This window comes from Ictidomys tridecemlineatus, chromosome 4 (genome assembly GCF_052094955.1).
Source record: "Ictidomys tridecemlineatus isolate mIctTri1 chromosome 4, mIctTri1.hap1, whole genome shotgun sequence".
Taxonomy (NCBI): Eukaryota; Metazoa; Chordata; class Mammalia; order Rodentia; family Sciuridae; genus Ictidomys; species Ictidomys tridecemlineatus.
This window is the reverse complement of record NC_135480.1, coordinates 201002550-201019849: the sequence shown is the minus strand read 5'-3', so window position 1 is coordinate 201019849 and position 17300 is coordinate 201002550. Positions and strand designations below refer to the sequence as shown.

At 42.5% G+C, this 17300-nt stretch overlaps 1 protein-coding gene across 8 annotated transcripts in view; it reads left to right on the top strand.

The window, feature by feature from the left end:
* Nucleotides 1-17300, top strand: part of Mapkap1 (MAPK associated protein 1) — a 231391-nt gene that overhangs the window by 201095 nt on the left and 12996 nt on the right. For all 8 annotated transcript variants that reach the window (XM_040286329.2, XM_040286328.2, XM_005320968.3 and 5 more), the window contains one exon: nt 6806-6943. In XM_040286329.2, coding sequence (XP_040142263.1) covers nt 6806-6943 — 138 coding nt within the window. The remainder of the gene's footprint in view (nt 1-6805; nt 6944-17300) is intronic.

The following is a 17300-nucleotide window of genomic DNA, read 5'->3' as shown; positions in this document are numbered from 1 at the left end:
CCCTGAGCCAGTACATCATTTTGCCTTTCTAAAGTTCATCTTTAATAATAATAATAATTTGATTAATAAGGAATTGCGTGCTCCCTATGCACATCATGTGCCAAGTGTTCTATGTGCTGTGCTTTTCCATCTTCACGACACCCCAGGAGCTAGTGCTGTTGTCACCCTCATTTTACAGAGGGGGAAGCCCAGGCTCACCAAGAAGTTTCCTTGCCCAGGATAATACCAGCGGGGATTCATGACCTGGCAACTATGGGGTGAGCATTTTATGGCACAAATGTTTCCACCATTCCATGTCTGGAAATGTTTTATTCCTGATGCTGAATTGAATTCCTGGAGGTTCAGGACATGCCCAGTGGCACTTGGTGATGAGAGGTAGTCAGAGGAATTCATGGGGATGAGGGCATTGGGCCCCCATCTGAATAGTTGTTCTGGGTCCTGGAGCTTCCAAGACTGGAGTATAGAGCAGGTGTCAGGGTCCAAGCCTTGGGTCCTTGTTCATACTCCTCCCATGGATCCCTGAGCTCCCCAGTTCTGACCTTCATCCCCAAGTCTATGTCACATCCCTCAGCCTACTGCCTGACTGATTGGTCATTAGAAGTACTGGTATAGTAGGAGTTGTAGTCGTCATCACTACAGGAACTGTTAACAAGCATGTTTCATGCCTTATTTTACTTATTATTCACAACAGCTCCATTTTAAAGCAATTTGCCTAAAGTTACCTCATTACGACGTAGGAAAGCTAATATTTGAACTTAGAACTTCTTGACTCCAAAATCCTTGTCCCTAACCTCTTTGCACTCTTTAAATATAAAAGGGGCTAATGCCGCCTTCCTGATAGAAACATTGTAAGCATTCAGTAAGCAGCTGGACACAGAAGGATCTAGCTCAGGAGCTGCCAAAAATGGGTACTCCATCTGCATTAGCAGAAGATGATATATAGTGCTAATTTCCTTTTATGGAAATCTTTTGGTTAGTTAAAACAGACGAGGGTCCCCTTGTGATAACTCTAGAGCCTTGGACAAATGGTTTCCCTGGGGAGTTGTATATACATTTGAGTTGTGTTTTGTTTATTTTGAGCTGTCTTGTTAAGGAAGGATTTATATGCTGGCGTTGATGTAGGACAGCAATCAGGCCGTGTTTTCTGCCTTTGACAGTTGGTGTGATAGTTTGCTTCCAGTGAAGTTTGACTCACTGTATCTGGAAGCTGTCAGAAGTGGGAGCATGAAAAGGTCATGATGGATGGCGATGGGTAAGTGGGTGGGGAGGAGAGCTGGTGGAGGAGACTGATGGCTTCCCTGTATCCCAGGGAAGGGCGGACCCTGCCCACTCCAGGCCAACCCCTGTGTTTCCTCCTCACCTGCCAAGGCTGATGGGGGCACCTACTGGGCACCATTTTTGACAGTGGCACCAAGTTGAGTGTAATGGTGCTCATAGGAGCCCTTCCTAGCAGCTCAGCCCTTTGGGTACATGCAAACTGCTAAATGGAAGTATTCTTAAAATTAGGGTCACTTTTTTGAGGGGGAGGTACTGGGGGACTGAACTCCAGAGCACTCGACCACTAAGACACATCCCCAATCCTTTTTTGTATTTTATTTAGAGACAGGGTCTCACTGAGTTGCTTAGTGCCTCGCTTTTGCCGAGACTGGCTTTGAACTCATGATCCTACTGCCTCAGCTTCCCAAGCCACTGAGATTACCACTGCGCCCGGCAATTTAGGATCACTTTTCATGATTATCAAGTACAGAATTCAGTATATTTCTTTTCTCCCACACTTTAAAAATTAGGACAGAGAACTAAACTCTGAGTTGGAATCAAAAAAGTCAACTTTTTAAAAAATATATTTTTCTTTAGTTGTAGATGGACCCATTGACTTTATTTATTTATTTTTATGTGATGCCGAGGATCGAACCCAGTGCCTCACACATGCTAGGTGAGCACTCTACCACTGAGCTACAACCCCAGTCCTCAAAAAGCCAACTTTTAAAATAATTATTGGGCTGGGGATATAGCTCAGTGGTTTGATCCCCAGCACTTTAAAAAAAATTATTTTTAATTTTTGGTGAGGTTTTTATTTTGGAAAAATACAGAAAAGGAAAGAATGTAATCTTACTGACTAGAAGTGACCTCAGTTATAGTTTGGAACATATCCTTTTCATCTCCTTTCTATAAATATTTTCCTGCCCTTTTCATTTAGCATTGTGTCATAAGAATTTTTCAAATCAACTTTTTGGACTGGGGATTGAGCCCAGGGATGCTTTACCACTAGGCTACATCCCCAGTCCTTTTGTTTGGGGACAGGGTCTCACTAAGTTATTGAGACTGGCTTTGAACTTGCCATCCTCCTGCTTCAGCCTCCCAACTTGCAGGGATTAAAAGTGTGCACCACTGTATGCAGCAAGTTAACCTTTTCTTATGCATAATTTTTTTTGGTTATGTGTTGACTTTTTAATTTGGAGAAATTTAAATTTGACAAAAGTCTGCTTCCTATATTTCCTTGGAAATACATTTGTAATTTGAATTACTTTAAATCATGCATAAATAACCCTCTAAGGATTATTTATTATTCCTTCAGAGATTTTACATAGAAATTTTAGCCAAGGAATACCATGTGCAGTAGTCAAAAGAAAGAATATTGATTGGGTTTTGCGCTCCAGTTTGCCACATATGAACAAAAGTAGATGTGTGCATTTGTTGGCACCTCTGAGCATTTACTTTTTTCTCGTTGAAAGTTGAGAGGAGTGGGGGCTGGGGTTGTTGCTAGCCTCGCACGTTTGGGACCCTGGGTTTGGGACCCTGGGTTCGATCCTCAGCACCACATAAAAATAAATAAGTGAAATAAAGGTATTGTGTCCAACTACAACTAAAAAATAAATATTTAAAAAGAAAGAAAGAAAGTTTAGAGAGGAGTTAAAAGGTGGCCTGGATAGAGTTTTTGTTCTGTCTTCTTGACTCAAGTGGATGAGGCTGGGCAGAGCCAGGGAAAGAACCAGGACTTGAGAACAAGATGGCTCAGGGTTTGAAATGGCTTCTCCACTTGGAAGCAAGCACCTTCCACTCTCCCAGAGTATGCTGTGTAAAACACTTAACATAGTTCTTGCAAACAGTGTAGTGACTGAGAGCATAGGTGCTAGAACTTCCTGGGTTCACATTCCAGCTTTGCCATTTAAGAACTGACTGGCCTTGGGCAAGTTATGTGACCTCCTTGTATTTCTGTTTCTTCATCTATAAAACAAGGATGAACGCAGGAACCAAGTTCATAAGGTTGTTAGGATATTTGAATCAGTGCACACAATGGAATTCTAACCATGCTTGCACATCACTCGTACCAGTTGTGTTAAAATGCTGTAGACACTTAATGCATGGTGTCTGTGATTAGCATGAAACCTGCTGGATCTTGAGGAAGATGAGCCTCAGCAAGTCTTTTCGTGTTCCACTGTCACTTGGAAGTAGTGCTGCTTCTGGCACCTAATCTCTCTTCCTCCACAGGACCACAACCTACCTCAGTGTCCCCATCCCCGACATGGACTGTGGCTCCAGCCTCGTATATAACTGGTCTCCCTCTGCCAAGCTAACTACTACTTCCACCCAAAAGAAGACCTAGGTCTCCCAGCCAGGGAAACCTCTAGGCTGGAGTCTGTGACTCTCTTCAGCTACAGGGTCTAGGCCAGCTCAGCAAGGTGGGCTCCACAGTGGGCAGCCTCCAGCCCATCCAGACTGGGTGCAGTGCTTGTTCAAGAAGAGCAAATAGGGCCCTGTGGGGCTGAGTGCTCAGCTTAAGAAGCTGAGAACTCACAAATTTCTCAAATAGAGTGAAGTTATTTGACTTACAAAGGATTTTTCCCATCAGGAAAGATTCCCCTACAGGTTCCTTTAAATAGTGACTCCTGGAGGCAGGCAAGAGTTTTACAGATCATTAACTACTTGACTGAAAGGCTGCGGGGCAGAAAAACTTCAAACTCAAGTGAGGGGAGTCCCTGCCAATTACAGATCAATCCAAAATGAAGATAAAGTATCACTGGAATAAGAAGTCAGTGGAAAAATGTGATTCAATTGAGGGACAAAAAAATCCAATTTAATGCATCTTTTATGTTAAAATGGTGTTCTACCTGTCTGCCCATCTTCAACCTATTGTGTTCATTTCCCACATCTCCTTTCCAAAGCCCCAGCCTTGGGGTTCCTCTCTGGGTACAGTGACTGCACAGTAACCGCAGGAAAGGGTGTCATTGGGAAAGTGCTCTTGTGGCCAGGCAAAGCTTAGGCAACTGATGCAGAGATACAGCCTGTAATGGATGAACCATACAGTAACAATTTGCAGATAAAAATAATAGAAGTTAAAGTGTACTTTACATGATAAAAGAAAGATGAAAGAGGATGAGAGTCTGTTACATCTGAGATGGTTACAGAAGTCCTGCTTTGTGAAGTAGGCTGTGTTGAAAAGATTGATGCAATGGGGAGTGACCTTGGCTTGGAGCAGGAGCTGGTGATGTATGTATGAGCATCCCTCTGCTAAATGGACCCAGATTTGTAGCACTAATATACATGGGAGCCCAGAACCAAACTCAGTATGGCAATAAATCAACAGCCACTTTGGGTGTCATTTCTGGTTTATATTCCACTATTGTTCTATCACTTTAATTCATGTCACTATCATCTTTTCATCTGGAACAGTTTTATATAATTTTCCAGTGGAGTTACCTGACAAATCCTATCAAATTAACAAGGTACATTAACAATATTGACTGACTACGGCTTCAGGAGTTGCAGGGCCACAGGACAAAATTCTAAACTACCTCTCTCGGGTGATGATTTTTTTTCTCTCTTTCTGAGAAAGGAATGTGGGGCAGGGTTTATTTCCACATAAGAAATATGCACATTTTGACTTTTACAAATGTCAAAATAAAATAAAAAGAAGAATAAGGAAGAAACACTTGCACACACACATACACATATATGCTTCTCACACCCATGGCTTAAGTACTTTTCTTTCAGGAAACTATATATATGTCCAGATCTTTTGCAATCAATGACCAAATTGTAGGCAAGAGTGTAACTGGGAAGTTGTAATCTATTTTAAGTGAAATGTAATAAAATTGATCTCCTGGTACTTTCTCATTCTACTGAAATCATCTAGACCTGGGCATCCAGTGTCAATTGGACTTATGACATGATACCTAATTGAAATATGATGTTCCTGAAATGTGTCGGATGACAAATCTCAGTGTTTGATTAATTAAAAAAAATAAAAACCAGTTGTTCGTCTTTACCTAAGACTACGTAATGACCAGGCTTAAGCATATCACTGCCCTGTCTCTTCCGAAGACAGCAGAGCCCTCCTCTCATCCATCTGTCCACCGGCTTTTGCCTTGTCTAACTGGAATTTGGAATTAATCTATCCAAAATGTAAAATAGGAACAAATGGAGTGTGTGGCAGACTTAATCACCAAGATTGGGTGTTTTCTTTTTGATTTCCAGTTTTCTATCAGACTGTGGTTCTTGTGTGTGTCTATATTTTGGTTTTTTAGGGGACATTAATTAAGCCCTTTCTTTTATCTGCCACCTCTTCTGGCTTACTATTTTCTCATATTTTGTTCAAAATTTTCTAAGTACAATCCATAGGATGAAATTTATTAACCCCAATTGTTTTTTCTATTACACTTGAGTATGTACATTTGATTATTTTAATTGTTTCTTATATCTTGACTTCATTTTGCTTTTTTTTTTCTTTTGGACTTTGACCCTGACCTTTAAACTATGGCCTAAAAATTAATTACTTTAAGGTTCCATATGGGGCTCACTCCGGAGGGTGTATTAAAGGTTTTTGTCTCACTTCATGAACACATTCTTCAATTTTCAGCAAAAGAAGAAAAAGAGTGCATCTAGGTTAGATCATGAGAATCAAGCTAAGAATGAGAGCACACTCCTGAGATGCCCGAAGACCCACTTCTGTGCGTGTCCATGCTGACACCAGGGTACCTCCTGTGCCAGGCGCTGTCTTTATTCTACAAACACCTTTAATCCCAGCCACTGTGCAACATGATATGTCTTTCACAGCCCTAAAATAAAACCTGAAGTGCCAATATTTAACATTCTGGCTTCTAGCTTCGAGGTCTTTTGCATAGCGCATACCCAGTGCTAATCTGTCCCTCAGCAGAGAACCCAGTGGCCTCCACAGCCTGAAGCCAGGCTCCAGGACTTGAACTTGGAAGGCTTTGTATAAAAGAGCCTTTGATCCTCCCATGACTTCCTTAAATATAGTTCCAGTAATTATTTAGTGTCCCAGAAGGAAAGAGAGATTTTTTTTCCCTGTTTAATTAGTATGTAAAAAATTTCCAGATCAGAAATTCTTCATGGGTAGCTTAACTCTTTAAGCATAAGTAATATTAATTCGTCCAACCCAGGTCATCTTTTTAAAAAAAAAGAAAGAAAAACACTGATCAAAACTATTTTTAAATGACCCTAAGTTATAGTTTATTTCATTAAATGTAGAAATAATGTAGTTAATAATATGTAGGTAAATTCTCTATTGTGTCTATATTATATCTCAAAGGCACGTTTACCAAGACTAGATTTTCATCTAGTTTTGGTTGTTATCTGCCCCCCATAGCTCACCCTCTCAGAAAACCAAACTGTGCAACTTTTCCATGCCATTTAGAGTCTCTGTCGTAAGAAGCCCGGCGTTCCTCGGGGCGGTAAGAGATCTCCTGTTCCTCAAGTTCAGGATTTATAAAACAGGTCAGATTGTTACATTGAAATCACTTACACCTTCCACTTTTTCTTTTTTGTCCTCCCCTTGGCCTTCCAGGTATCTCTGGAGACAAAGTAGAGATAGACCCTGTTACGAATCAGAAAGCCAGCACGAAGTTTTGGATTAAGCAGAAACCCATCTCAATCGATTCTGACCTGCTCTGTGCCTGTGACCTTGCTGAAGAAAAGAGCCCCAGTGAGTAGTCCCTTTTATTTATGTCTCCTCCTCTCTTTCCCCTCTCTTCCCCTGTGTGCTGGGTGCCAGGAGAATATATTACCAGCGTGTCCTTTTTTCCTTGGGTCTGTTTAATTCATTACCAGAAATTTCTTTTAATCAAACAGGATTGTATTTTGGTGCTCAGAGCCTGAAGTGAGCCCCTACCCTGTTTGTTCTTGATGGCGCAGAGAACCTCACAGCCCTGCCCTGGGGGCTGGAGCATGGGGCAGATTTTTCCTGGGAATCCCGTCTCACTTTGTACTCCTGTCCCTTCCCATTTGGCCAATCAGACCTGGACCTGCTTTTCTTCTGTGCCAGATCAGGGGAACCAGGGATTTTCCCAGCATCTAAAAGCTAGATTTAGATATCCATCATGCCAGAAGTGTCAGCACCTCCAGGTTATTGGCACCTGCATGACCCACCAGCTTGTAATTCAAGTCCTGCCTGGCCTGACAGAAGAGATAGCTGCTGGGTTAGCATTTTTCCACTTAAATTATCGCAGCAGATACAGTTTGGTTGTGTATTTTGACATATTTTTGCAGTTAAGTAATTAGATATAGTATATAGATTAATCAATCATTTTTAGGTCTTCAGTCTCATCAGGGGGAAGAAAGGACACACTGAAATTCCTCTATGGAGGGAAAAAAGTTTAAACTATGTAAGATTTCATGAGCTGCCTGGAGAAGGCTATGAATAGTGGTTCTCAAACTCTGATACTACCTACCAGCATTGCCTACAGAGCCTGTCTGAGGTGTGGCCACACAGAGCCCACCCCATAGATACCGATTCAGTACTAGACATATGGATCGAGCATCTAATTTTTATTAATCCCTCATGTTTCAGTGTCCACAAATTTAAGAACAAATGTAATCCCATACTCAAAAGGAACAATAAGAAGTGTCAAGGCCAGCAAGTATTTCATATAATGTGGCCCAAGGTTGGTTTTTTGTTTTATTTTTGGTTTTTGTGGTCCAAAATTTTGAGGTAATATTTACTAACAAAGGGCCTACAGAACACTGAGCCCTTTCAGGGAGCTCACATACTAGACACATGCTGCATGGCCTCATTTAGGGCTGGGTTATTTAATTTCTTAGTCAAATTCAGCTATTCTCCTTTCAACGCAGCCTCTAATTTAGCAAGAAAGGGAATTTACTAGGGCTCAAGGAAAGGAGTAGAGCTGTCCCCACTCCCCTCTTTCATTCCTGTCATCCCAGAGAGACCTCTGACTCTGCAAGATGGCTGCCTGAAGAGGCAGGGAGAGAACTGCCCCATGACTTCTGGACTCCCTCTGCCTTTGGAAAACATCATCTTAGTCCCACTCACTCCAGCTTGTCAGCCAGTAAAGGTGGCACTCTTCTGGCATCTTTCTTCCCAAAAACTGAGGATCTTTTTAAAAGTAACGTTTCTTGAACTTCTTATGTCTTGGAGAAATGAGAGGCGATCACTTGTGTGTTGCATGGAGGGATGAGCTGGAAGAGAAGGTCAGGGAACAACCACAGCCAGGCTCCAGGTTTCTCTCACACTCTCACCAGGAACGCACTGGGCCTCAGAAGGCCGCAGCTCAGCCCTGGAAGCTGCAGGTGTTGCACACCTAGCAGGAGGGGAAGGAAGGACAGACTCCCTGCTGTCTACCAGTTGCATCCTGGGATGCCCAAAAGTAATTATCACAAGTGTGTGCGTGAGGCCACTTCTCAACATCGGAGATACAGAACATACGTGGGCCTGCCGTTTCAGTATTGACAATCTTGGGAGAGTCTTGTCTTATTATTAGGTATACTAGATGGTTCTGTGTAAAAACTGCACACATGGATCTTACAGAGGTTTCTTTTTTTCACTGTGACTCCAGAGATCTAGAAACTGCAGTGCTTTCCTGAACAGAGTCTCACTGTCCCATAATAGTTTTTAAGTCCCTGTCCCCCATAGCAGTTCCTTTCATTCCATGTTCTCAGAGCTCAGGGGAGAGAGAGAGAGAGACAGAGAGAGAGAGAGAGAGAGAGAGAATGTGTGTGTGTGTGTGTGTGTGTGTGTGTGTGTGTGTGTGTGTGTAGGACAGGATTAGGCATAAGGCCTTCCCTCCAACCAGAAGAAATCTATTTTTTACTATTTTGGGACTCTGTATTTTAAAAATTCACAGATAAAAGGATTTTGGTACTTAAAAAAAAGAAAGAAAAGAAAAGATTTGAAAGTTACAGGCTTACAGAATAAACTCCAGACTCCTCAGAATAGCCTCTGTAGACATTGACAGCCACTGACCACTCTGGCCCCATAGACTGGAATTTTTCCATCCTAAATGTGCACCACGGTCACTATGAGCTGCCGCACCCCACTGGCAGTCCACCTTCCACTCTACCTTCCACCTCACCTCCTCCAACTCAACCTTTCTACCTCCCATACTCATCTCTCAAGAGCCAGCTTCACAGCAAGGCCCTGTCTGTTAACTTGGCCCCCAGGAGACTGTACAGACCCTGTGTACACACACTGTGCAGCTGCCTGCGGTCTGCCCCTCTCTCCCACCCCCTTTCCCTGAGACAGTTGGCCCAGGGCACCCTACCCCACTCCTGCATCCTCATTTCCTCACATGGCGCCTGCAGAGTTGTCCTCAATAAATGTCAACTTGAAACTGATCTTAATGAGGCTAAAATTTAGAAACCAAAAGTTATTAGGCGTAATTTATATTATGAAGTGCCCAAACAAGGAGGTGTTAAATGAATCAGATTGATGCTGTGTGTTTTTATGATTTCCAGTATCTTCACCAAATTAATTCAGTGACTTAATCTAAAAAGTTCATCCTCAGACCATCATGAGACCAAGAATTAATCTCTGGGGCTGCTTCTTTTTCTTTCTTTCTTTTTTTCTTTTTTATAGGATTAATGGTAACCCTTTTTATCTTTTGTGTCTGTTGAACCTTAGAAAAAAGTTATTTTAACAGCACTAAAGAAATGAAAGTCACTATATTTCATAAGTTTAGCCTGTGATTTTTATCAGCATAGTGATGTATGTTTGTAGCTGAGTTTACATCAAAAATTATTCTTGGGGCCTTCTTGAATGAATTATGGCAAAGAGAGCCAGTCTAGAAGTAGATAAGGTTTTTGATTTCTGCAATATATTTCCTTTTTCATGTTTTTATCTCTCGTAACACAAGTGTCTTGCTGAAGACCGGAACGTGTGACCAACTGGAATAATTTAGTTGTGGAAACAGCAGGCATGTTATTAAACAGCCTTCTTTACAAAGAGGCATTAAGTGTTGGGAGGATAATGAAGTTGTCCCTAGTCTTACTTGAGACATGTTTGTCAGAATTTTGAACAGAAAAGAAATGGTTTCTAAACCCTTCGAATATGGCCAGTTTGCAGTGTTTATTGAGAAAGCCACTGTCAAACCATTAATTTGGTCGTCATAAGGAACACAACTCAGGTTTAATTGATGCCATATCCCAAAAGTGTGTGAATAGCTGACTTGGCAGAGGGACTGAGCGTCAGAGCGCCTACACAGAGACACAGTGACATGTACCGTGGAGGCGGAGGCCGCACTGCAAGGTGGCAGTTGGCGGCTCCTTCCTCCCTCCACTTCTCCCTTTTAGGTGCTCAGAGGGAAGATTTATTGCTCTGTCCCTGTGAGTGTTTAAGGACCTGGAACTTAATGACTAAATAGATATGTGCCTTAAAAAAATTGTACATAAAAATACAGACTCTCAAAAGAGCTGAGAAAATCTGCTTATCACAAGCAAGCCCTGAAAAAATAAGAATAATTTCTGCCTTCTAGATTTAAGAGAAAACCACACTGCCATTGTTACTCAAGGCACTGACATCTCAGTCCAGTTTGCCACTCCTCAGGCTGTCTTTTGCTGCTTATGTATTTATGTCACAAACCTTCCAAAAGGTGAATTAACTTTAATTTCTTTTAACTGACCAAGGATGTGTCTGGCCCCAGGAGAGGAGAACATTTCTAGGTCGCACTTCCCTGCTTACGTTGTCCATCCTCACACAGGTCTAGGCGCAGGCTTTGGACGCTGTGGGCTGTCTTTTCAAGGCCAGCCTCAGATTCCTCTGCTGAAACACAAGCCAGAGACCTTTCTGTGAAACTCGTCCCCATCAGAGACTCTCCACCAGGCCAGGCCTGGTCTCATCAGAAGCTTGTGCAGGTTCAGTCTTTAAAGGAAGTAGCCTATCATTAAGAAATCAGATTTAAGCCTTAATAAAGTAGCTGTCGTCTTTATAGCTGAAAAGAGCTCTGTATCCCAATTAAGTATAGATAATATACAATCTTAAGGAAGCAACATAATAGAAGTAACCTGATTATGTTCTCTTGCAATAGTATAATCTAAAGGAAATCTGATTCTGTTTATGCTGGTTATGTTGGTGGGGGATTTTTTGGTTTATATGTTTGTTTTGTCCAAAACACTGTTTGGACACAGAATAGGAACTCTTTGGGGTTATGAATTAATCACAGCTGCAGGAGGCTCTTAAGCCCTAGTAAACTGAACCTCCTGGATATTTGAGATGAGATTCCGTTAAAACTATGAGTTAAATTAGCTGGGCTTATTGGTGACCTCCCGCTTAAATGAATCTTTCTTTCATAAGTACTTGACAAGATCTGTAAAGTAGTGTATTTAATTTACTAATTAAATTAAAGCTGCTGAATAATGATTTGTCCACATTGATTTAGCTTAAGCAGAAAAGATCAGCATTGTTGTGATCTTCAGCAACCTTAATGGCCAAGCCAGTTAGACACAAAGGCCTCTTGTGTTTTGTGGGTCAGAAGTACAGAGGTAAGCCCAGGCTGTAATTGAATTGCCTGCTCCGCACCCTGCAGTTGCGCTTTCCTTTGCCTTCCCTTTCCATTGTTGCACTGGGGTTTAAGAGAATGTTAACGCGGTAATAGGCACAGGGCCTTCCCCATTATACGTCTTGCTATCGAGCGGTTCTGCATGACTAGTTAAAGAAGATGGCAAGAAGATTAATGAAAGCCAGGCTAATACAGAAGGGGGTACTTTTGCAAGACTTCTACCGAGGAGATATTAGAGCTGAACCAGAGCTTGGCTTTTTCTTTATCCTGTGACCTTTGAACCTGCCTTACTGTTGAGAGCTGCCAGGGAAGTCGACATTTTGATTGATGTTGGTACACGAGTCAGTCTTTCCCATTGAATTCCACATCTGCACGAAAATAGCTTTTCCAGCAGAATTCATACTGGCTAGAAGTGATAGCCAAATTGATGGCTGAAATGCTTTTATGTAGTTTTCATTTAAGCCTAAAGGTGTTTGATGGTTTAATTCAGTATCCAGTTTTCATAGATTATATATATATTCTCTTATATGTTCTTAATGGGCTCATCAACCCATAGTGAAAGACTAATATTAAGAATGTTCAAAGGTTTGCAGACAGAGCTCCGAGCAAGCTTTATGGGAGAGTAAAAGCAGTCATCAAACAAACCCTTCACCATCCTTAAAACAGAAAATTCAGTCTGAGGGCCCAGGGAAACTGACTTTAAGGTTTGTATAAATAAAGCAAAGCATCCAATAGTTTTGGGGAAGACTATAGATGGAGAGGTCTGAAGTCTCACCCCTCACCATCTCCCCCCACCAGCGCCAGTTCAGAAGCTATCTTGATAGACCCAGTGCTGCTCACCTTGACCTGGGACACTAGCATTCCATCTGAAAGGGATTGTCACAGCCTACTTAAAAGGCAGCCCTGTACAGATACAGACCTCTTCCTCACTAATTCAGTTACCTTGGTTGTGGAACTGTTTGCTGTGTGTGTATAAGAGGTTGCTGGGGAGAGAAAAGAGGGAGAAGATGGGCTGTGTGTGCACCCCCCACTCCTCTTCCAACAAAGGAGAGCAGGGAGAATGGCAGCAGGGCTCAGGTTTATTTCCTAAATCTCCTTGGCACACCCCAACCAGTACATTGAATCCCTCGGCCACCCAGTTTATTTTCTCCCTTACTTGACAGGAGCAGTTTCAAAAGAGAATATAAACTGTACACTCCCCCATCCCTGCTCTCTCTGACATGACAGTTTCTAAAGAAGGAGATACCCAGGAATTCTGTCCTATTCTTTAGATGCTCCTGAGAATGTGTGCAAGAGGAATAGGTAGGGTGGGTGGACAGATGGCCATGGCCTTGCTGGACTGCAGACCCCCGGAGGTGAGGCACCTATGCTTATATGCCAATGGCACGGGAGCCCAGGAGAGCTGCAGCCCATTCTCAGACTCTGCCTGATGCCCAGGAAGTCTGGGTACTCCAAACATTAGTAGACAAGCTGGGCTGTATTTTTATTCTCTGACAAGGACTTATTTCATAAGTTCCAGATCAAATACGGTAAGTACTGCCTGATTACAGAACACAACGGACTCTACCATATTAAATGCCCCAGTTATTGAATTGCCTTTTCATAAGAGTACTCTGGAGCACAATCAGGAGCAGGCAGTGCCTCATCCTTTTAACAGATATGTTTCCTAGCCCTATTAAAAGGGGTCTTCATCTATCCTGTCAAAGGGAGTCTGCTGGGGTTTTTTAGTTTAATTACACTATCCAATTAAAACTCCTTGCTGCATTTGGATGCGCCTCTCCTTGGGCCTGAGTGGATATGACATTTACAAGGCTCGCCTTTCAAGCAGACAATAGTGTGATTGATGAGGTGCACATTCAGTGAAGGCGGCGAGTGCCTGTGGAAGTGCTGCTTAGTGCGTTTTGATTTATTTATCATCTCCTTCCAAAACAAGGGAGCTGCCGGTGAGATGGGCTTAGGCAACCAGGGGGACCACCTCAATTTTTCCAAGAGTGTGGGAGGGAAAAACCTGGACTGTGGCACAGGAGAAAGGTGAACACAAACAGCTGGGACCAGCTTACATCATCAGATGCCAGCTCTGTCCTTAGGTTCTCTGACCCAATTTGGTTTCCAGCAACCTCAGGCTGTGATCTGCTGTTAAGTGGGCCGTCGCCATGTTTCAGGAATGGTTCAGGCCCCTGAGAACTTGGCCAACCAGCCTTTGTCCCATTGACTGACCTGGTCATGTTCAGCTGACACCTGACTTTTGCACTGGCCGTGCCTGCTTATGCTTCTAGCTGCACTTCCAGAAATCCAGCAGCTTCTCCAGGGGCTCCAGCCAGTGCTCATGGCTCCTGCCCTAACTGCCAAGGCAGGCTGAACATTTAAAAGTGCTTCCAGAATTGTAATCAGCCAACAGCAAATGTGGCTCTTCAGCAAGGAGAAACGGAGGCACAGTGGGGAAGTCTTCAAGGTTGTAGTGACAAGGCAGATGCAGCGTCTTGCTCTGAAACTGCTACTGCTGTTTACTCTCAGCGTGTGATAGATGGGACCGTAGTTTCTGGAAAAGAGGTGTTTCGGTACAGTAGTCCTGGAAGGGTCAACACTCCTGAGCTTAGGAGGCAGCAGTTCTCCTGGGAACCTCGACATTTGGTAAGAGGAGCGCATTACCCAGACTAGGTGTCGGGGCTGCAGCTGCTCCCAGGGCTGCTGGGGCATGTTAGGTGATACGCAGAAGGTCTGCATCCTGGGGAAGATTGGCTGGTGCTGAGATACTTGTTGAGTTTTCTTACATTCTCTGCAAATTTTCTTCATTTTTTTTCCCTAGGACTTACTAATAAACAAGAAGGAATTTGCTTGTATTGTTTGGAATGTTCATTAGAGTAGAAGACATTTTGAGGGTATCAACATTTTTCCACCTGAGAGAAGCCACCTTCTTGCTGTTATGCTTCCACTCAGTTGTTGACTTGGGCTCGTGGACCCACAGTAACAGAACAATTTTCTATATATAATGAACATTTTGCACACATTTTCATTTTTCTAGATTTCCTTGATTGTCATTTCTTCAGATTCATTCTTTTCTTGATTTTTAACCTCAGGAAGAGACGAAGAGACCCTGAAAAGAGGCTCTTCCCTACTGAAAAACAGAGATTTCTCAGCTGGATAAATAATGGAGAAAATCTGTATTCTCTTGCCTCCTGCCAAGCTCCATATTATATTTTTGTAATAAGTAAATGGGGCACTTAGATTTTAAGTTATTACCAAAGACATGGAAGAAGCAAGCCATACTTTCATTAAAATCAAAATGTGTAGGGCTGGGGATGTGGCTCAAGCGGTAGTGCGTTTGCCTGGCATGCGTGCGACCCGGGTTCAATCCTCAGCACCACATACAAACAAAGATGTGTGTCTGCCGAAAACTAAAAAATAAATATAAAAAAAATGTGTCTTGCTTATGAGAAGCCCATGTGCAACATGCAAAACAGGGTAACTGCTACCACATTCACCTTTCTATCATAAATGATTAGAAAATGGACAATTTTTTCCCCTGTGGTGCTGGGGATTGAACCCAGGGCCTTGTGCATGTGAGGCAAGCACTCTACCAACTGAGCTGTATCCCTAGCCCTTGGCAAAATAGTTTTAAAAACTTGTTTCAGTCCTTGGAGAACAGGCAGTTCAGGCTTGTGATCTTGGGAGAAGAGAAGTGAAAGAGACAAGGCATCCCATTGGCTTTCCACCTGCCTTTTCAGGGAGGGAGAACCTAAGTGTAACAGTCTCATGAGCCAGGAGACCAAGAGAAGAGCTGGGGATGCTGAGGCCTTGGAACTCACAGAACAAAGGACAGAAGAAAGGAGCTGTACTATGAAGCAGCTCTCAGAAGAATCCTCTGTCTTTCATTGCATGCCAAACTGTGCAGACCCAAGGTAGGGACCTCACAAGGCCAGCAGAAAACAGCCATAAACCAGAGATCGGACTAACCGAAGTGGGACATCCAGGGCATTTAGTAGTCCCTCCAGGGAGACTGTGCCTTAGGAGCAGGACTGTACTACCCTAGGTTAAAGACTGCTCTAGTCCTTGCCAAACAAAGCTTTAAAAGGAATCTTGAAAGGATCAGACTGATCCATAAGTAAATAAGCTGCCTCCAGAACAAAGCCCAGTTCTCTCTAAAGGACAGCAACCTGTCACAGATGTCACAACCTGTGTAACATTGATAGTGTCCAGCATTCAATCAAAAATTAGACATGCAAACAAGCAGGAAAATGTGTCCTATAACAGGAACAAATTCAATCAAAAAAAAATAAAGCCAAAAGTGACAGGGATGATAGAAATAGCACACAAGTATGCTTTAAGATGGCTATTATAAATGTATTCAAGAACTTAAAGGAAAAAAGAACTCAGAAGAGAAATGGAAACTATTAAGAAGAACCAAATGAAAATTGAGGGCTGGGGCTGGGACTCAGTGGTAGAGCGCTTGCCTGGCACTTGTGAGGCCCTGGGTTGGATCCTCAGCATCACATAAAAATAAATAAAATAAAGGTATTGTATCCAACTACAACTAAAAAAAAATATTTTAGAAAAAGAAAAAATTAGAGCTAAGAAAATAATAACACCTTGGGCTGGGGTTGGGGCTCAGCAGTAGAGCATTCACCTAGCACATGCAAGGCCCTGGGTTCAATCCTTAGCACCACAAAAAAATAAGTAAATAAAATAAAGGTACTGTGTCCAACTACAACTAAAAAATAAATATTAAAAATATTTTTAAAAAGAAATGAAAATAATAACACCTGGATCAAAATATTCAATAATGGGAGCAAATTAGATTAGGAAGAAAGATGAGTGTGTGTGTGTGTGTGTGTGTGTGTGTGAGAGAGAGAGAGAGAGAGAGAGAGAGAGATCTATTGCTACATAACAAATTGCCCCCAAATTTGGTGTTGGCTTATGGTATAGTCTGGTGGGTCAGAGATCTAGCATAGCCTCATAAGACCCAGTAAAGATGTCAGCCAGAGCCTGAGCCATTTGTTCAACTGGGATGGAATCTGCTTCTAGGCTCACAGAGGGGTTATGGCAGAGTTGAGTTTGTTCAGTTTCTTATCACATGGGCCTCTCCATAGGGATGCTCCCAAGATGGTAGTTGGCTTCATCAAAGTAAATAAGAGCAAGAGGGTGGTAGCAAGGAAGAAGTCAGTCCTTGATAGCCTCATCTCAGAAATGACATCCAGCATGTCTGTCAAATCGTTTATCTAACTAGAAGAAAGCCACTATAAGTCCAGCCCATAAACAATACCAGAGGATTACATAGGAGCATGAAGAGCAGGTGGTGGGATCAATGGGAGCCACTTCAGAATCTGCCAGCACAATCAGTGACCCATAAAACAGAACAATACAAACTATTCTAACTGAAACACAGAAGGAAAAGTGGATGAAAAGAATAGAGCCTGTGGAATAATGTCAAGTGTTCTAATATACGTACTTACGGTGTCAGGGAATAGAAAAACTATTCAAAATTTGGTTAAAAATATCAAACCGCCACTCTTGGAAGCCCAGCAAAGGCTAAGCAGGATAAATATGTATTAAAAA